Source organism: Pyrgilauda ruficollis, unplaced genomic scaffold (genome assembly GCF_017590135.1).
Source record: "Pyrgilauda ruficollis isolate IOZ18807 unplaced genomic scaffold, ASM1759013v1 scaffold32, whole genome shotgun sequence".
Lineage (NCBI taxonomy): Eukaryota > Metazoa > Chordata > Aves > Passeriformes > Passeridae > Pyrgilauda > Pyrgilauda ruficollis.
In genome coordinates, this window is record NW_024524600.1 from 32127 (window position 1) to 52537 (window position 20411).

Sequence of the window (20411 nt, forward strand, 5' to 3'; positions counted from 1 at the left end):
GCTTAGGTATGTGATTTGCCCAGGATTTTGCAGTAGCCTCATGGCAGGTATCTGCAAGTGGCAACACTTCCTAGGGAGGACCTGTGATAGAGCCAGAGTCCCTGAGGTCTGCTTGAACAGACTGAAGGTCTGGATTTCATAGCAGAGTAAGTTCAGGGAGTTCTGCAGCAGATAGTGCTAAACTGCCCTGTTGGTAACACCCTGGGGACTCGCCTGTGTACTCAGAGAGTGACAAACCTGCTGCAAGCGTGACACCAAGTGTACTGTTACCAGTGCAGGACATACCCACCTTACTCCGAAAATCTCCTGGAAGTGACAGAAGAGCTGACTGCAGAGTGCCCAGTTTCTCCTGATAGCCTGGTCTCCCTCAGCAGTCCATGGTTCCTGAAATTCCCTCCCTGAAAGGAGCAAATAGGCCTTAGGGAAGATAGCACCATCACCTGAGCCGTGGGACCCCCACTGCATTCCAGAAGTATCGCCAGAGCCCAGAGGAGAATACTGTCAGTCCCTTGTGGAACAGAGCCTTTGTCAGAGGTTTGAAATTTTAGGATGTCTCTTTCAGAGTTTTGGTATTGCCTTGCCCCGTTTGGGTATCCTTTGGGCCCGTGCTGAAGAGACGGTGCATGAATATGTGACAGATGCCATTATTTTCATTTATCAGTGAGAGAGGGGCCAGTGAGCAGAGATTTCTCTGCTAACAGGTGCAACACCTCTGTCTGTGGTCTTTGGGAAGAGAGATTGATTATTGCTCAATCTTTTGTTGTATCTTCATGAAGGCACACATTACATAAAGCTGCCCAGCCAGTAAGAAAGGAAGACCACTATCAAGCAATGCAAAAATATCTGGGAGAGGACAGCAAACACCCAATACAGGAAACTGTTTTTATCCTCCCTGATAATTTTCAGGTCAAAAACAATCTATTGAATAATTTTTTGCTAAATACAGCTTGGTTTCAACAGCAAAATCTCAGAACATTTTCCTCCACTATAGAGACCAAACCCAGAATTAAAAAATACCCAAGAAAATCAAAACCACCCTTCTTTTTTCAGTATTTATTTTTTCAATCACTGTAAAAATAGACATGCTCTTGTTTATGGCACCACCACACTGGAGAATACTGTAAAAATATTCTTCCAAAATAATACCTTGAAAAATTAAACTGAAACATGTAAAGTCTGGGTTAGCATACTTGTAATGGTAAATTCACCTTGAGATAACATTCAGAGATGGCAGGAAATGAAAATGTGAAAAAAAAAAAAAAAGCGAGGATGGGTAGAATTTCTCAGAAACATGATTGGACAGAATTTACTGCAAGGTTATCCTTTTAAAAAAAAGAAAGAGTGAAGTAACTGTATAAACAGAGAAGTCTTTCAGGAGAATCCATACAAGCAGGTGGATATACAATCCATACATACCAAAATACACAAGACATGAATCTTAGAAAATAACAAATCGGAGCATAATTTAAATGAATCAATAAGTGGGGAAACTTTGTATGAATGAGCTTTTTCTTCTAAGATATCACGACATATCAAAACTTTAAAAAATACAATAATCGTTATAAAAAAACAGACACACTCTCCTGGCTATCTGAAACACAAGAAACACGCCGAAAAACGAAAAAAACACCGAGTCCGTTGTGCTTCGGGGAAGGGAAATGCACAAAAATCCTGAAATTTTCTGCTCGCGGGCCGCGCCGCAGAGAAAGCGGGGAGGTGGCGGGAGCCAGACGCAAGCCCCGCCCCTTCTCTGCAGTCTTCAACCAGGTCGGACCAAACCCCATAAAAGCCGCTGCGCTGACATAGGCGCGTCACACCGACAGTGTCGGCAGGAAGAGCAGCGGTAGCGGTTTTCCCATCATGTCTGGTCGGGGTAAAGGCGGCAAGGGGCTCGGCAAGGGCGGCGCCAAGCGGCACCGCAAGGTGCTGCGCGACAACATCCAGGGCATCACCAAGCCGGCCATCCGCCGCCTGGCTCGGCGCGGCGGCGTCAAGCGCATCTCGGGGCTCATCTACGAGGAGACGCGCGGCGTGCTCAAGGTCTTCCTGGAGAACGTCATCCGCGACGCCGTCACCTACACGGAGCACGCCAAGAGGAAGACGGTCACGGCCATGGACGTGGTCTACGCCCTCAAGCGCCAGGGTCGCACCCTCTACGGCTTCGGCGGCTAAACTCACTTTTCTACCGTGTCATTGCTGCAAAGACCCCAAAGGCTCTTTTAAGAGCCACCCACCTTTTCCTTTAAAGGAGCTGTATTACAATGTTACAGAGATTGGAAGAAAAGGATGATGCTATTTTCAAGTCTTTCCAGAGCTGTTAATGCAATGCTTGCAGTCTTTATCAAACTCTCTTACAAAAAAGCATTAGGAAATTTGAACGGACATTTCTGCTAGAGAAAAGTCGTTAAGCTGCCCTGAGGTGAATGTTTTGTGGTATATCTATTCCCCTCCCTTGTTTATGATATATTTGCTTCTAAAATAAAGGAGTGAATCTAATTCTGTTTTCTAGTGATGCTTTGGGGCGTCATGGGGTGGGGAGGGAGAGGGAGAGAGGAGGGGGAAAGGGAAGGGATGGGAGGGGAACTGGGCAATAAAACCAAATTATGAACCTAGAAACATTTTAATGTATCAAAAGATGCCTTGTTTTGATACTTTTCTCAAAAAAAAAACAAAAAAACCACCCCAAAAACAAAAAAGAATCCCCCCAAAAATTTTATTGTACTTAGCGATCAAAAGGAAAAGAAACTTTTAACTTTACATGAAACCTTTGAAAATTGTTTGGCACTTGCAACCAGTGATATCAATATATATTTGTGGTTGCATCTGGTTTTGTCACACCTTCATGAGTAGGGGAAAATTAAATAGCACACCGATACCACATTCCTTTTCAATTAATTTCACCCAAAAAAAGGTCAATGGCCAAAGTATCATCACGATGTTGCCTGATGATATGTAAAGCTTCTCATTCAGAATTTCCTAGTGAAATAAAACATGAAAAGCGTGAAAACAGTAGCTTAAAAATGATCTCGATCACTACAGCTTGTTACATATCATAGCTACAAACTTGTGTTACTGGAATCTTTTGAGTGCCCCTGTTTCAAGGTGCCAGCCCATCCGTGCTTTTTGTCTTTGGGAATTACGTGTCTATTCACGTAAGGAGCTCTGTACCACACTGAAAGAACATTTTCCTTCTTTTGTAACCAGCCCATCATTAAAAATAGCAAACCAAAACAAAGACACACAGAAAGAAAATACAACGTGCACGTAAGTGCAGAATGTTATCCCCTGCCCCGATCGCACTCTGTCCGGCTGCGGTGGGGCAGAGCCGAAGCCGGAGGGAAACGAGCGGAGCTTCAGCCCCGGCTGGGATCCCGCGACAGCCAATAGGAGCGCGCTCCCTGCAGCCAATCAGAGACGTGGCTGCTCTATAAATGACGGCGTTGGAAGATGCGTTGCATTCATTTCTCTTGCTTTCGCTCGGAGTTTGTGCCCCCCCACCCCCAACTTGATACAGTCTGTAAAATAATCTATTTGGAATAGTCCAGGTTTACTTTAAAGCATAGTGGAAGGTATAACCTGAGTCAGCATCGGAAGAAAAACATCAAGTTTCAAACAGCTTTTTATTAACTATTACACTCTTATCATTGCTTTTACTGTGGCATACTTTTGATATTTTAACTGGATATCTCAGCTCTACCTCCATCACACAACTAAAACAAGAGTGCTAAGATTATATGCTTGATGATAGGATTAAAAATTGAGAAATTCAATAGTTTAGTCGAATTAGTTGTTTTTTTTTTTTTTGTGGGGGGGAGGGGGCGGTGGGGGTCAGTGGGCGGGTAGGTTTATGTGTGCTAAGACTGAGGACAGGCTGGAGAAGAAGGCCAATGAATGCCTGGAAAGGCAAAGAGAATCCCGTGGTTGGTTGTTTCAGACAAGTCTCCTCTCTTCTCCCAAAACACAGAGAGCCCTGGCACAGAAAGTTTTGTGGCTCCTGTTTGGGACCACATCAGCTGAGGAAAAGAAAGCGGCTGTCAAGGCTTGGCAGATTTAGCCAACGGGAGACCTGCAGGAAATAGGCTTAAACAGCTTTGGGAGTTAAAGGCTAGTGGTTTGTATTTGATGACAGGAAAAGTCGGTAGAGGAACATACACGGGGAGATCAAAGGCCAAAACTTAGCAGAATTCAGTTGATTCAATAAAACTTTGTAGTCAGGAAATTACAGTTGGCCTTTAGTTCTATTTCTGGTTGTGCCAGGTCTTACAGACTGTCACTGTTCTAGTATTTTAAAGAGGCCAACTTTTCTACAAATTCACAAATAAAGCACTGGGATTTGTGTTGATTTTTGTTTCTTTGCTGCCACATCTTTTCCCCTGTCCTTGACAATGGACTCCAGCCTCTCCAAAACCCTTCTGTAAATGTCACCAGCCAAACTGTTTTGAAATCAAAATTCAAATATTAGAATATAGCATATGGGGAATCCTCTAAGGGGATTCATATGGTATTTTTCTGAAACAATACTCACAAGGTAAACATGGTATATACAAGAACTACTCATAGCATAGTAATGTAGGCATGAAAGTGAATATAAACATATCTATGTAAATGTTATATACCTGAACACACCTTCATATTCTCTTCTTCCATTCATAAATTTCAGATCTATCCATCTCTTTCTCACTCCCCTCTGCCTCAGCACCATCTGGCATGTTTTCCTGCAGTTCCAATATTATATGGTGTATTAAACAACAGAAACTGTTTCACAGCTGGTACTAGATGGTCACTCTAAGTCTCTTTTAGTTGAAATTGTTCTATTATCTTTTATTCTTTTCTTTGTCCATCACCACGTGCAGAGTGGGGTGAGAATTTATACATGGCAGTGCTCCTGCTGGAAAAGTACAGAGACTGTGCCTAAGTATAATTTAAAAGGAGCTCCATTATTATAATATTAAAATTTACAATATATCTGCCTACTCTCTAAGACTTCAGTAGCCTCCATCCTGATACTCCTTGTTGCTACACACTTGCAATTTATAACTGACTCAGAGTTCGTGACTAGGCCCAAATGTGAGGTTAGTAAAGGTTAAAAGGACTAAAGTCTTAGAAGTGTTGCAATGGTAAATAAAGAGGCAGGGGTCACTGGTGGTTCCTTATAGTGCACAGCCAAGCTCTATAAAGAGCCTTCCATGGTACCAGTCTGTGGAAACAGCTCTCAAAAGTGAATGAGGAAATTATTCATTATGACTGGTAAGTTGATTGGAATTTAGACAGGGACTGGGGCAGCCTTGGGGTTTCTCCCTGTCTGGTACTTGTGAGAAGAACTGACACAATCATAATGGTGTTAATAATAGCAGAAAAAAACCACCCATTTTTTAATGTGATCATTCTACTTTAAACATTTTTTAGTCTCCAATCCTGTAGCATCACACATAGCTTGGGTCGGAAGGGACCTTCAGAGGGCATCTAGCCCAACACCCCTGCAGTGATCAGGGACATCTTCTCCGTGTTCTCAGGCTCCGTGTCAGTGATCTCCAGTAAAATTGCTAAAAGGGACTGGGTAGGATCTTACAGCATTGACGTGGTGCTGCTTGTTAGAAATAACACAGAGTTTATTTATTTATTTATTTATTTATTTTTCCTAGTCAGTGTTCACATGCTCTGTTACAACTGAAGAAGAAGGAAGAAAGAAAGGCTGAGATTATTCTTTTGTTTATTATTTTCTCTGACTTTTAAGAGAACATGGAACTTTTATGGCCTACTGAAATATTTCTTTCTCTGCCCAGGGTGTTAGTTAACATTTCTTATAACATCATGCTGCTTAATAAAAATAAGGAGAAATTTTAATCATGCTACATTATACAACTCTCCTTCCATTCCAACCTTGTTCCAAAAACTGGGCCATGATGAGCAATAAATTCATTCAGGGAGCTTTCTGTGGGAGGAAGAAAAAAGAAGGGAGAAAATAAAAAAGGGATAAAAGGCAGAACCCCCCCAAATAAATCTTTATCCTATCTGATTGGCAAACTCAGCAAGTCTTTCTGCTTTCTTTTCCCAGCCCCCCAGGCGCTGTCTCTGGCAGACCGGGTCTGTAGTGCAGCTTTTCTAAGCAGGAAAATCGTGCCCAGAAGCCTCTAAAGACAGCAGGGGCCACCCTGGCTTCTAACAGCAGCCTGCAGGTGCTTCCAGCCCTCAAGGCTGTGGCATCCCAAATAGCAGGTGTGAATTTTTGCAGATCTGGTAACTGCTCCCTGCAGAAGAAAGGGAGATGATTCCAAAAATAACTGGAGAAACATCAGCCACTAACGAATCTGAGGTTTATTTTTTAACTCCTCCTTTTGATCCTCAGACCCTTGTTAGACTGACCTTGCCTCATTGTAAGAATTTGAACAAAGGTGGGTCCTTAGAAGTCTGAAAACTGCGGGTGTATGTGTCTGTCCTTCCAGAAACTCATGAAGAACGCTGAAGGAATGATGAAGAAGGCTGCAGCATTCATCATATATGGTGATCACTACTGAAGAAATGCAAGTTAAAAGACAAATACATTTACTCTCATTAGGGCAAGAGTACATAATTTTAAATCCATAATTAAAAAAAAAAACCTTAAAAAAAAAAAACAAAACCCAAAACACAAAAACCCCCAAAACAAACAAACTAAAACCCACAACCTTCCCCCCTCCCCAGTTTTGTATTATTATAGTAACAAACCTGAAAAATTTTGGTAAATTATTCCTTAAACCACAGTACTTTTCAATCATTTTCTTGGCCTTTTCAGTTACTTTCCTGTGCTGCAAGAAGCCTCAGGCACCCGGTGCCATCAGCATGGTGGCCCATTGCTTCAACAGCAGGAATAACAATATATATCAAACCGGAGACCATCAAAACGGATTTATTGCGATGGTTACTCTTGTTCCGGGTGTTAAGAATTGTTGGAGCAAGGTGGCAGCCCCCTTAAGGCGATCTGTTTGTTCGGTGTGACGGTGACAAGGGACAGCAACACAGCACAGTGACACAGGGAGTTTCTGCCCGTGCCTTGAACCAGCCGGGCAGGGTTTAAGGCACAGATTTCCTGAGCACGGCTCGACTGCAGACACAGGAGTGTCCCTGCCAGGCCCCTCCAGCCCCTCTTCTGCTCAAAGCTGTGTCACGTCCATCCGCCACAGGGATGTAAACCCCTCCCCCCTGCCTGAGGCTTTCCAATCACCCTCCTGCAACTTCTGCTTCTCACACCTCCACTGTCTAGTATTAAAGCACTTGTCACTTTGCTGTTTTGGAAAACATGCACGTGAATTTCAAGGGAATTTTCAGGCAGCGTTACAGCTCTTTTTACAGCGCATGTGGTGGCTCTTAAAAGAGCCCCCCCCCCCCATGAGATGCCTGCAGGGAGACACTTATGTACCTTTCAGCCGCCAGCACGGATCAGGCAGCTACGCGTTTAGATTGTTAATTTTTTAGTTTTCTTAAATAGCAAGTACATTATCCTAGACATAAAACATAACTAAGACAGTCTTCTGCCTATTACCGGAGAGATTACTCTTTTGACAGACATTTCAAATAAGCACGTCTCATTATATATCAAGAAATAATTACAAATTCTAAGTTTTAAAGTGAATACATCACTTTTAAAGCAACACAGCTCTTTTTCAGATTAAGTGTGCGGCTCTTAAAAGAGCCTTTGGGATCTTTGCAGCAATGACACGGTAGAAAAGTGAGTTTAGCCGCCGAAGCCGTAGAGGGTGCGACCCTGGCGCTTGAGGGCGTAGACCACGTCCATGGCCGTGACCGTCTTCCTCTTGGCGTGCTCCGTGTAGGTGACGGCGTCGCGGATGACGTTCTCCAGGAAGACCTTGAGCACGCCGCGCGTCTCCTCGTAGATGAGCCCCGAGATGCGCTTGACGCCGCCGCGCCGAGCCAGGCGGCGGATGGCCGGCTTGGTGATGCCCTGGATGTTGTCGCGCAGCACCTTGCGGTGCCGCTTGGCGCCGCCCTTGCCGAGCCCCTTGCCGCCTTTACCCCGACCAGACATGATGAGCACCCCGCTGCTGCTGCCACTGACACCGTCGGTGTGAAGCGGCTGTGTCGGCGCCGCGGCTTTTATGGGGTTTGGTCCGACCTGGTTGAGGACTGCAAAGGGGAGGGGCGGGGCTCCCGCCATTTCCCTGTCGCGTCACCGATGGCGGAACACCGCTCGCTGTTGGCAGTTTCGGGGGCTGTAACATCTGGCAAGTGAAGCAAAGAACAAACCTCCTCCAGGAAAAAAATTCCGACGATGTGCGTGTTCATACAGCTGGAAGGTTGTCCCCCCACCCAGATTTGTATAAACCATTTGCATTTGTGCACGTATTATATCTTGTTGCACTGGCAGAGGTTGGTGTGAATGACTTCAAATTTTCATTATTTTCATGCTGTTGTTCATTAATACTTCTGGTTTATTTTTATTCAAAGTGCTATAAACGTTGCTTCAGGATTTTGATCTGTGATCGCTTAACAGCTTTAAATAATTTTTCAAAGTAATATATAATTTTACTAGTTTCTTTATTTTGATCTTCACCTCCCATTTCTTAACTATTCCAATTTTACATCAGCAATGTTCTGTCTGTATTCGCATATTAACCAGAACCTGAACTACAATCTCTTTTATATTTTTAAAGTTATATTAGTTTATGACTTCCGCTATTTTGCTCATTTTGAGCTACTGCAGTGGGGTAATTCTATGGGTTTTAATTTTTTGGAAAATTACCTTTACTATAATTATAGACTGAAATTTCTGCTCCTTGATTAGTAAAAAAATCATGCAGCTTTTTACTATAGACTAGGCTTTCATCAATCTTTACCTTTTTTCTTTTGTGTGTGTGCATGTGTGTATCTATATCAATACTGGAAACAGAAGACATTCTGAATTACCTTCTGTGAAAATCAGGAGTGGTCTTAGGACATTCCAGATGTCATCATGTAAAAGCATCCTGAGCTGGTACAGCTGAAAAACTGATCTCAAAATAATCTTGTTCTTCTCTTGTCCTTTTATGTAGAGATGGCAAACATAATTTCTATGTACTCCTTCAGAGTGTTAAATTTTAAAATATCATTCATTGTATGTTACTTTGAATTTAGGTCAACATTAGTAAAAAAAAAATATTGCCAGACGTTATATTTTAAGAATATATATGAATAAAATTCTGGAAATATGTTTGTACTTTCAAACTAATAGTTTTGCATTTAGGGTAAGTATTGTATAATTTTTTGTATTCCTTATTTTCCACCCACTGCCAGCTGGTGCTTCCTTCCCCCTTCGAAATGTTCTGTGTCACTCTCAAAGGAAGAATGGAAAAGCACCAAGCCCTCTGCCAATGAGCCAGGCTTTGCACTGCCTTCATGCCCTTGTCATCTGCCATGCTGGAAACACAGATCTCATCTGGAGGAACAAATAAATCCTTCCCTTCACTGCAAACCTGAGCACTTTTGACAGAGCAGCACATTGCCACAAGAGAGGAGAGCTCAGAGGAGAAAGGCAGAGCCACCACGAGCTGGAGGAATAAGGCACTGAAAAGAAAACTGCATTTATTTCAACATCAGGGAGACAGAGAGGTTACCATGGTTTTACACAAGAGAGCTGCGCCAGTGAATCATCAGATTTCCTCAGATGATCAACAAGGCTAACTTCTTCCTCAGCAAGCCAGATGAAAATGAGGGGTGGGGAGGACGGGCCGTGTACATGTGAATCTGCCCAATGTAACTGGTAAAAACTGGAGAATAAATAGAAAATTTGGAGATAGCAACAGGCTCGAGGTGATTTCAACCAGCCTATTCCCTCCCAGGGACTGGGCAGGGGGGCAGCATTGATACTGAGCACATACAGACCAGTAATGAGAATTTTGTTTCTACTGTGATTCAACTGTCCTTTGCAAAAGGTTTGTTATGCTTGGCTGCAATTTCAGTACAGTATCCTTCTGCTAATTAAAAATACAATCAAACTTCAAAGCTGCTCATTAGAAAATTTAAAATTAAGCATCAAACCCTCCTCATGTAATATCTGAAAGAACCTGGATGGAGAGTACTCAACTCCTAGAGCATGGAGATGGGATCAGCCGGGACCTGCCTCCACAAAGAACTGTAAACTGCACAAGATCTCACTTCTTTGGCAGTCCTTAGGCTACTGAATCTACCCCAGTGGTCTTTGTTCTCTGCATCCCTGTGCCCACACAGCACACCTTCAGTTCAGCCATGCTAGAAAGCCATGCTTACTGAAATAGAGCAGCCCACGTCACTTTGGTAAGAAATTTTTTAAGCACAGAAAGCTCTGATTTTGAGACTGAGGCACAAAAGTCAATATTTGCCTGTGTGGATTTACCATTTGGAAGGAGTCTCCTGGCAGCAGCATAAGTGCAGAAATGCTTTATGCTGTCCAAGCAAAACTAGCAAATGCCACAAATTTTGTTTAATGACTGGTACACTGATAACTAATTTAGTATTTTCCCTGCCTTTCCCTACTAATTCAGACAGTCAGAGGTGGAGAGACCCATTGTCATCTTTTTATTTAAGCACTGCAGCTGGTCAGAGATAAGAGTTTGGGCTTTAGCCCTGGTTTGGGCTGTTTCCAACATCGTTCCTGCTGCCAAATTCAGAAAATACACAGGGACTGATAAATCAAGAAAAGCCCTCTGTCGTGGCCCAGCCTGTTGGACTGACCTTTGAGACCCTTGAGACGCAGTTTGCCATTCACACAGAGTGGCTTACAGATCAGACGATCCACAGACAGGCAAAATCTTCCAAAAATTGTCTTGTGGGCATGCTGTGTGAGTCACTGCTGGCAAGAAGGCTTGCACGGGCCTCACCCCCATCATGCCACGCACGAGCTGAAGCCTTGCAGGCTCACTGAACAGCTGGAACGGCTGGTATAGCTGAAGAGGCCAGGAAAAAAGGCTGGAGGAACTCCTAGCTGAGGTTTGGGCTGTTGAGAAGTTAATGAAATACCCAGTTCTTCACCTGAAGCTTCTATAGGATATGGGAGAGAAGGGACAGGGTCAATAACCTGCAAGGGGGGGCAAGGGCAACAACGTTGAGCAAATTCTGGCCATGGCCTCAGCACTCCTGGGCTTCTCTGAGGAAAGCACCAGAATGTTCTATCTAACGAGTGCTCCAGGGTGGCCTTGGAGCTCTGAGCCCAGCAGCACTCCATGCAAATCTACTCCTGCATTCTGGTAGAGACACAGTGAACAGCAAACCAGCTACTCAGCAGCCCCAGCTGGCACGGATGCTCAGGAGCTTTGCTTCTCTCAATCCTTTCTCTTCTTCCTAAACTGGCGTTTGACTGAAGCAGCACAGGTCTCATGATGCACTGTCCCTCGATTAAGCTAGAAAGATGAATCCAGGAAGAATTGTAAGCACCACATTTTTTGCACAGCTGAGGCTGAGTAGCTGGGCTCCTCTTGTTGCCTGGGCTCGTGCAGAGCTGGGCTGGGCAGCACGTTTTGCAGCTGAACTCTGCCAACCCTTACAGAGCTGCAAATACTTAAAAGCAGCTGAAGTGCTGCCTTGTCCAAATGCTCTCTCTGGGGCATAGTTTTCCAAGTGCAAATCTAATGTGAGCATCCTTGTAGGAATTTATTGAATATTGTCTTGGGCTATGCGTTTCTGGAGGAAACCAACTCTGAAAAATGGCAATGTGCCTTTGGTTAGTGACTCCAGACACTGCTGCTGTGCTGTTTTTGCTACAGCAATACTTGGTTGGAAAACAGAAAAATTCCAGTTGAAAACCCCAGGCACTTACAGGGATTTATTCGTGGTCGTGCTCTGGACAAAGCAGCTCATCCTTAAGGATACAGCAGTCATGGAATTCCCCACAATGTCCAGGTCCTGCCAGGTCAGACCAGCCATCCCCTGGGCTGTGCTGAGGCAGTAGCATGCAAGTGCCTTCATGTGCACAACTTGGCACTTCTCTTTGGCAAACTGCACAAGATTTCTGTTGGCCCATGCCTCAAGTTTATTAACATCTCTTTTGTCTGAAAGTAATACTTTTGACCCTGTCTAGCCATCTTCACTTTGTGCTAGCCACACTAGCTAAGTGCACACTCTGTCCCTGCACCCAGGTTGTTCCAGAAAACACTAAATAATACCAGCCCTGGAGCACTGTTTTGGTAACTGCTTGTCTGCAGAATTAAGTTGTTGACTATAGCCCCTTGGCCCTGTGCTACAGACAATTTTTAACTATCTAAGAGCCTGCTGATCCTGCCTGTTGTTCCTCTGAATCCAAACAAGAACACTTGGGAGATGGTTCCAGAAATATCATGAAATGTCAAGTATATTGCATACAACATTCCTCCTTTGTCCCCTCAGAGATACTCTTTAATCAACAGTTCTGGGATAATTACCTATACCCAGACATGAGCAATTTTTGTTGCACTCTATCCACTATCAAGTCAACAGAACCCATTTTATTTCTGAGACTTAGTCACTCTGCTTCTTGGAGAGTGCTGTCATTTCCTGTAACATTTTCCACTCCATGTTAGAAGCTATTTCCTTACTGCTAACTTGCTGCAAAGAACATCAGTTCCTATACTTTCAACAATGTATATTAAGGAAAAATGGCTTCCTTTTTCATAATATCTTAAATGTTTAAGAAGAAACTTTAGTTTTTCAGCCTTCTCTTTCAGTCAGGGTACTTCAATAACACTTGCCTTTTCATCAGGGAAGAGTTTTTAGACATCTGACAATCGCTATTTCTCTCTTCTGCGTATTGACTTATTGTTCCCTTCTCATTACCTGAAATTTGGAACTAAAAACAAGGCCTAAAACTCCAAATAGGAGTATACCATTCCTGTCTGCAAAGATCCTCTCCAGCTGTCTCAGGGAAGCAGTCGCTGTGATCCTTTTCTGCCAACGTACTGGTTTGATTCATTATCGACACAGAATCTGAAAATCCAGATTACTGAGGTGCTTGTCAGCTCCTGCTGGCAGTAGCACTTTTGCAATATTTCCTAGTGTTTGTAAAGCTGATACAGTTTATTCCAGGTGAATAATCTAACATGTCTTTGAAGGCAGTGTCTCTTATCCAACATTTTTCAATACATATAATGTCCTCAAACATTTTAATTATTTTTTCCTACTCACAGTATCTATATACAAGCTCTGTAGACTTTAATTCAGATCATAAATAAAATTATACCAGGCCTAGGACTGATCCCTGCAGTCCTAGGCTGTTTGAGACTGTGCTTTAATTTCACAGTTGACAAACATAAACGTTTAAATATAAATTTCTACCATGGAAGTGCTGGTGTTTCCTGATTATTACTTTCATTTCTAATACTTTTCTAGAATGAAACAGAACAAAACTGGGAGAAAAATCTGTAGTGTATCAACAGGTTCTAGAGAAACATTGCACCCTGTACTGAGACTCTTCCTAAAGTAAATTTTGGGAAAAGCCTATTAAACATGGTTTTCATTTCTTCCTTTATATCTGCTTTAAGTAGTGTAAATTCTAATTTTTATTCATATCTTCCCTGAAACTCTTTGACCTTGTAATTACTACAACTCAGCATCAATGAGTTATCTCTCCCTCAGTGTGTGCTGAGTCTGTAACCTGAGAAATGCATTAATCTGTAGTCTAAAATTACTGATTTTGTGCTTAGGTCTTGGCCATACTCCTCAGATACCTAAAGAGTAAGAGAGGCTGCACAGTCTGGGTGCACAGCTGGGCCTGCAGCATATTGTCCCATGAAAACTTTCAGCATCCTACTTCCCTCCATTCAGAATGAAGGGCTGGAATTACCCTTGATATCTTAGGAAATGGCATCCAACAGCATGTACATCCTGGGTCTCCCTGAAGGGGTAGAACAGAGTGATTCTATATGGATGGGGTAGTTTCTATTTGCACTTCTGACTGAATCAGTATTTACAATATCCATCACCAAAAAAAAATTAAAATTTACTCTGTTGTGCACCCCTGGGAGGACAGACAGCATGTCACATAATTTCAAATACCACATTCCAGTTCTTTCCAGGCACTCTGTAAAAGTTACAGGGTGTTTCGTTTCCATATTTTTGCATGCAGATCCCTATGTTTCTTCATCTTTCTGCACTTACCTCCTTCCTCTTTTTCCTCAGGTGAAGTCAATACAAAGTTAGTTGGTCTGTGGAACAAGGTAACACAGAATCCTGCTCATTACTGAGGTTCCTAAGCTTACCAACACTACTGCTACTACTGCTAGCAATAATTCTCAGTCCCTCCCATGGATGGATGGAGAGAAGTGAACTTTGGTTAGAAGAGGATCTCTGATCCAAAGGCTTTCAGAAGCTAGGAGGAATATTTTGATGCTTTAGGCTCTCATTATACGGGGGAGAAGAGAAGATTTGGGGGGATTATTCATTAAAATGCACAGCCCTTTTTTGCTGGCTGGCAAACATTTAGCAGTTATGGCAGAAGTGTCACTTCTTGGATCAGTCAGTCACCTTTTGATCACTCCAGACTGTAGGAATTTAAGTTTTGCTGGGATTCTAACTAACCTTAACAAATCCTTCAGTCACATACAGCATGAGCACCGAGCCAAATTGGGGTTGCTCCAACTCATCTTGACAAGCCTTGAAACTAAGGACTGTGTGAGAGGTTGAAGTGGTTTTTGAAGCTGTCTCTATTGAACTGCCAAAATTTAAAAGGTCGTGGGAGTGTCATTCAGGGTTACTCTATACATGGGCTTCACTAATTAACCCAAAGGAGGACAATGTGCAAAATGGTACTGAGGGAAATGATTGTTTCACTCAGCACTGGTGAGAGAAACCAGAGTGCTGCATCCAGTTCTGGCCTTCCCAGTGCCACAGAGACACGAACAGAACTGCAGTGGGAACAGTGAAGGGCCACAAAGGTGATCAAGGGACTGGAGCATCTCTCACCTGAGGAGCGTCTTACTAATGTGCTCAGATATCCTGTGGGGGGAATAGAGGACAAAGATCCAGCCTTCTTAGTACTGCCCAGGGAAAGAGGCTATGGGCACAAACTGAAACACGAGAAGTTATATTTAAATGTAAGAAATAATTTTTTGGAGTATGCTCCCCATAGAGATTTTAGTGTCCCCCTGCTCCAGTTGATCCTTCTTTGAGCATGGCCAGGAGCTACTGCATTAGGTGGTAGATTAAAAAATGAGATACATTTTTAAGAGATGTGATTGTCCTAATGCTGAAATAACTCTCCATAAATTTTTGTTAGCCTAGGTGAAGTATAACTAACAGGATGTAGGCTTCTTTACTACTGAAAATCTTTGACACCTTGAATCTTAATCTTCCCTACATATAAACTTTGCAGTTGCTGAATCAGTATTGTCAATATAATTTCAGCATGACAGAAATCTGACTAATGTCTTTTGACCTTGTTATGGTGTTTTTATTACTAATATTGAGAGCGATTACTTGAGCAACTGCAAAATTACTATTTATTAAGAAGACAGCATGCTTCAGTTAAAAATTGTAAATTTCTCTGTATCTTCACTGTCCTAACTATAGTAATTGTAATTAAGTGAGTGTAGGCTTTCAGCTAAATTTGTCTAATCAGCTTATCTAGATTGCTCTCCTCCTGCAGTCTTATTTGCCTTTATTTGTCTAATGTTTTTCCTCCTTGAGAAACTTCTCTCTTGACAAGAAGAAAAGTTTTTTCTCTACTAAACAGTCTTAGGAATTCTTACATTATATATGGAATATTTTTGTTTTGAAGATCCCTGCATTGGAAAATACTTTGTCATTTTGTAGGTTCCTCTGTAACCTGCACTAGCACCTGCACAGCTGAGCAAGGAAATCTGGGCATGAGTGTGATGGTGCAAGGGAATGAGGCCGTGTTTTGGGTGCACATTTAAAGAGGGAAAAAAAAATTGTTTGAGTTCCTAGGTAAGAGATAAACAGAGACAACAATTGTACAGGGTGGTTGGAAAGGAAACCAGGGAGAATACTGAAAAATGTTTGCTGTTTAATTAATTAAAATGTTTGTTGTGACTCATTAATTATTAAATGAGTCACATTTAAATATCACCTCTTCACATGGAAACTGCAAACAATTTTTACTACCAGCTCACTCTCAAAACTTTTTTTTTCAAGTAATTTTGTTCAACAAAGAAAATTTCTCTGTCTAGTTAAAAAAACTGTTCCCTAATCTACCACTGATTTGATAAATTACGTGCTGAGAAGTTTGCTTTGCTTTGTGTTTTTTCTCTTATCAGTGAAACACCCAAGGCAATGTCAATGCCATTTGTAATGATCAGTCTCTAAAATGCGAGAATTTTCATTGTGGTTCAGTGTTGCATTCAACAGCTATTTCCAGCAGTGCAAATCTGAAAATTGCTCAAAGCAATTCACAAGTTTGTTTTACCCAATTAAGCAGAAAGTATCGTTGCTTGGCCCAGAATGCAGGAATAACCCCTAAAAAGCCTCCCCTTCTTACACCACCTCATATTTGTAAATCCTCTCTCTTTATTAACACACACACACACCAAAAAAAGGGGAAAAAAAATCGCCTTCCCCAGAAATGGATGGTGAGACCAGGAACATTTTGTCTTCTCAGAAGTAGGCCAGGGATAATTCTCCGCAGATAAGAGCCAGTGTGATGGTTAAAGAAAAGATACAATAAAGGATGCTGACACACAATGCCGGAGGCCAACTGCCAAGACTTCCAATGTCTCAGGCTACTAGGAAAAAGCAAAGGACTTCAGTACCGCAACTCCAAACAGGGAGCAGGGAACGCGAGGGATTTACAGGGATGCACCCAGAACCAAAAGTGAGAGAAGTCCTACATTCCACCCTTGAAATATGCCATTGAAATATAACATGACAACCTTCATATGCTTTCCTTACAAAAACAAAACAGAAGGATCCAAACAAATAAACTCCGTAAGCACTCAGAAACGTTCCTGCGCCTTTAAAACTTAGCACAGAGCAGGGACAGCAATTCCCATCTGCTGCAGGTGGAGTTCTAATGACTGCGCTACTCGGGGAGGAAGATCTAACATCTCCCGCCACTTTGTACCTTGTCTTTATCTCTAACCGCGGGTCTGTTCCTGGGGGAAGGGAAGGAAACCTCTCCCCTCCTGATGGGCTGAGAACAGGTTTCCCAAAAGCAAGCTGGGAGCTCAAACGTGTGAATGCGAGGGAGGTGCAAGGAGGACGCAGCCTGGGGCTGCAGCCGCATTCCTGCAGGAGCGGCTATTGTCCACTCCCTGGCGCTGCCATTCCTTGACCGGTTTGAAGTGTAATAAAGCAGTCACAGAGCTCTAACACCAAACTGTCAAAGCTGCAGGGATTAAAGCACATTACCCGTCGTGCAGCCTTTATTCTCAGAAGAATGTACATCACGTTAAACAGACCGGGATAGATGACAACGCTTCCCTGCTCCCTCTTGTATCGCTTTTACAGCCAGATTCTGCTTTATCTTTGTTCATCTAGACTGGAAAATATGCATAATGCCCTCATCCTACCAAACCAAATGCTTTTTTACCTCTCAAACGTACGCACACTGTTCACACGACTTGCCACACCGAGCTTCCAAAATCTCTGGCTCCTGTGGACTTGGTCTAGTTGTCTTTGTGGGACCAATGTCACGTTCAGAAGAGGCATGGCAGATCTCCCAGCCCACTTCAATATCCCTTTCAGTCTGTTTTTTACCGTGGAGTACCGACAGGCCTAATTTTTTTCCAATCTCTCTTCCTCTCCTTCAGAGTATTTATTACTTCACCTGTATGCAAACACAACAAAGTAAAAATAGAAATAAAAGAGAATACGGAAGAGCCACAGTTTGTTGTTTTGATTTGTAATTTTAATGTATCTACTGTATCATTATCTTTTAAATCTGTCTCATTTAAATTAAAACTTCTTGCTATCAAGTATAACTTTGTGTCTTCAACATTTAATGTATCAAAATGCGTGTCAGGGCCCTTTGTAACACACCCCATGTCATCTTGAATCTCAAATTTATCCCGGCTTGAAAAGATGTTCTTTTGTTGTAATAGCTCACTGACATTTTGCATGAAATTTTTTTACAAAGTACAATGTGGTAAAATATTAAGTTTGATCTTAACTTGTTCTTTCAAACCAAAGGGAAAATAAAATCTGGCTGCTTTTTATTAGAAACCAATCGAGGCCTTTGTCTTTTTACTTAATAAAAAAAATTAGCCCAAACAAGTCCTTAAAAGTTTTAATTAATTTCTATGGTCACTTTATGATACTCAATAATTAAGCAGGATTATGATAATTAAAACTGATTCTGATTTATGAGGATTGTCTGAAAATTATTTCAGTATTATTAGGCTTGGGATGGAAGCCTCAATAGTGAGTTTTTTTTCCGTTAAAAAAAAAAAAGTATTGGAGGAATATGAAACCTATGGAAAAAACCCAACCCAAAACAAACAAAAAAACCCACACAAAACCATAACAGTCAGTGTCCAAATATTTGTAAGTTACACTGAAATGGAAGCATTCTATTCATGAAGGCCAGATTTCCACAGCATTTAATTTATTGGGTGATAACTGATGCTTCAGCTGGCTCCATAATTGTTTAAGTGGCATATAATACATATTAGTGTATCTATACCTGTTAGACATTTTTTCCCCTCCAAGTCTGCCTCTGATGTTTGTAAGTCATAAAGAATAGCATGCACTGTTGTAACAGAGAAAGCATTAAACTACCCGTTTGTCTGGGATTTCTAGGCATTAACTAGCCATTAACAGCTTCATTTTACAGACAGACTATTTGTAAAAATATCAAAATCTTTCTATCCACTTATAAAGCACCACACAAAAAACAAAACAAAACAACACAAAAAAAAACCCCAACAACAAAAAGCATAGCCCTGGCAAGTTCCAAACACTTTTCAACAGTATATATATTCCTCTGAAGGTCTCTTCCTTTCCCCAAACAAGAAAATATGTTGAAATACCGTATCCTTAATAGTTAAAGATATGGTTAAGAGAGCCGAATCTTTATCCATATTCAAAGCTTAGCCATGAAATTGTGTTACTTCCTTGTCTTTGAAACCAATTTACGACAAAAATACTTAAGCTGCTCACTCGGTTTCTGTCCTAATCTGAAGAAAACCCCCCAAAGAGTAAGCCTGCATTACGGGGGAGACTTTTTATCTACGTGTTTTATTTTAATTTAGAAGGAAAAACAAAAGTTTGCCGTTCCCGGGGTCTTTCTGGCTTCACAACGCGGGGTTTAAAACAGCTTTTCTCTCCCATCTGTGGACCAAACAGCAAGAAACTTGCCCGAATGAAAGTCCACCGTCTTCTGTTCACTCTCCGAAGAAACTGGGGTGATTTTGCGGCACTCGTTTTACGAAAAATATGAATTTATAACTCCGAAGAAACACAGACTCGGAGGAGGAAAAGCTCTTCCTGGCTAACAGTTAGGCGGGCTCTGCAAAGCACCAATCACAGATCACCGCTTCGCTATAAATTCAGGCATCGGGGTTACTGTAGCCCAATTACTTTCTTTTGATTAGGAAGAAGTCTCTGCAGCGATGTCGGAGACCGCTCCCGCCGCCGCTCCCGCTGTCGCGGCCCCCGCCGCCAAGGCCGCCGCCAAGAAGCCGAAGAAGGCGGCGAGCGGCTCCAAAGCCCGCAAGCCCGCGGGGCCCAGCGTCACCGAGCTGATCACCAAGGCCGTGTCCGCCTCCAAGGAGCGCAAGGGGCTCTCGCTCGCCGCGCTCAAGAAGGCGCTGGCCGCCGGCGGCTACGATGTGGAGAAGAACAACAGCCGCATCAAGCTGGGGCTCAAGAGCCTCGTCAGCAAGGGCACCCTGGTGCAGACCAAGGGCACCGGCGCCTCCGGCTCTTTCCGCCTCAGCAAGAAACCCGGGGAAGTGAAGGAAAAAGCCCCCAAGAAGAGAACAGCTGCAGCCAAGCCCAAGAAGCCGGCGGCGAAGAAACCCGCCAGCGCCGCCAAGAAGCCCAAGAAAGCGGCGGCGGTGAAGAAGAGCCCCAAGAAGGCGACAAAGGCTGCCAAGCCCAAAAAAGCGGCGGCAGCAGCGAAGAGCCCGGCTAAGGCGAAAGCGGTGAAGCCCAAAGCAGCCAAGCCCAAGGCGGCCAAGCCGAAAGCAGTCAAGGCAAAGAAGGCAGCGCCGAAGAAATGAAGTGTTGAAGTGGAAATACTTTTAAACCCAACGGCTCTTTTAAGAGCCACCCACTATTGTCCCCAAAAGGGCTGATACACTCCGTCACTGAGCTCCGTGCCTGCAGCAGAGCCAACTATTCGCCACTATCCGTGTGGGACGTAAGTCTGTGGAGTGGATGGGACGCTAAACTTCCGGCCCTGGTTTTTACACTAAGACTTGGGAAAATAAAAGTTTACATTCCCGGCGAAAACACTTTCTAAAGGCTACTTTTTTTTTTTTTTTTTCCTTTTTTTTCTTTTCTTTTTTGGAGCACCGCAAGCGGGTGTATATGTT

General features: G+C 42.8%; 3 protein-coding genes across 4 annotated transcripts in view; 2 read left to right on the top strand and 1 right to left on the bottom strand.

The window, feature by feature from the left end:
• The window catches only part of LOC121357211 (histone H3-like), a 17758-nt gene extending 15262 nt beyond the window's left edge, over nt 1-2496 (top strand). Inside the window, exon 2 of the mRNA XM_041474324.1 lies at nt 1848-2496. Within this exon, the coding sequence (XP_041330258.1) occupies nt 1848-2172 (325 nt within the window). The 3' untranslated portion in view covers nt 2173-2496. The remainder of the gene's footprint in view (nt 1-1847) is intronic.
• The window catches only part of LOC121357199 (histone H1.10), a 26561-nt gene extending 6231 nt beyond the window's left edge, over nt 1-20330 (top strand). The window contains exon 2 of one of the 2 annotated variants that reach the window (XM_041474309.1): nt 19953-20330. In XM_041474309.1, the coding sequence (XP_041330243.1) occupies nt 19953-20096 (144 nt within the window). In that variant the 3' untranslated portion in view covers nt 20097-20330. Of the gene's footprint in view, nt 1-17861 lie in introns of those variants that run through there. The other variant, XM_041474310.1, reaches the window with a different exon arrangement.
• LOC121357208 (histone H4) lies at nt 7362-8028 on the bottom strand. The gene has a single exon (XM_041474319.1). The coding sequence runs from the start codon at nt 8021-8023 to the stop codon at nt 7712-7714; it is 312 nt and encodes a 103-aa protein (XP_041330253.1). The 5' UTR covers nt 8024-8028; the 3' UTR covers nt 7362-7711.
• Nucleotides 20331-20411: the final 81 nt, after the last annotated feature.

Coding starts and splice junctions, on each gene's coding strand:
- LOC121357208 (XM_041474319.1), bottom strand. CDS start 8,023: ATGTCTGGTCGGGGTAAAGGCGGCAAGGGGCTCGGCAAGGGCGGCGCC.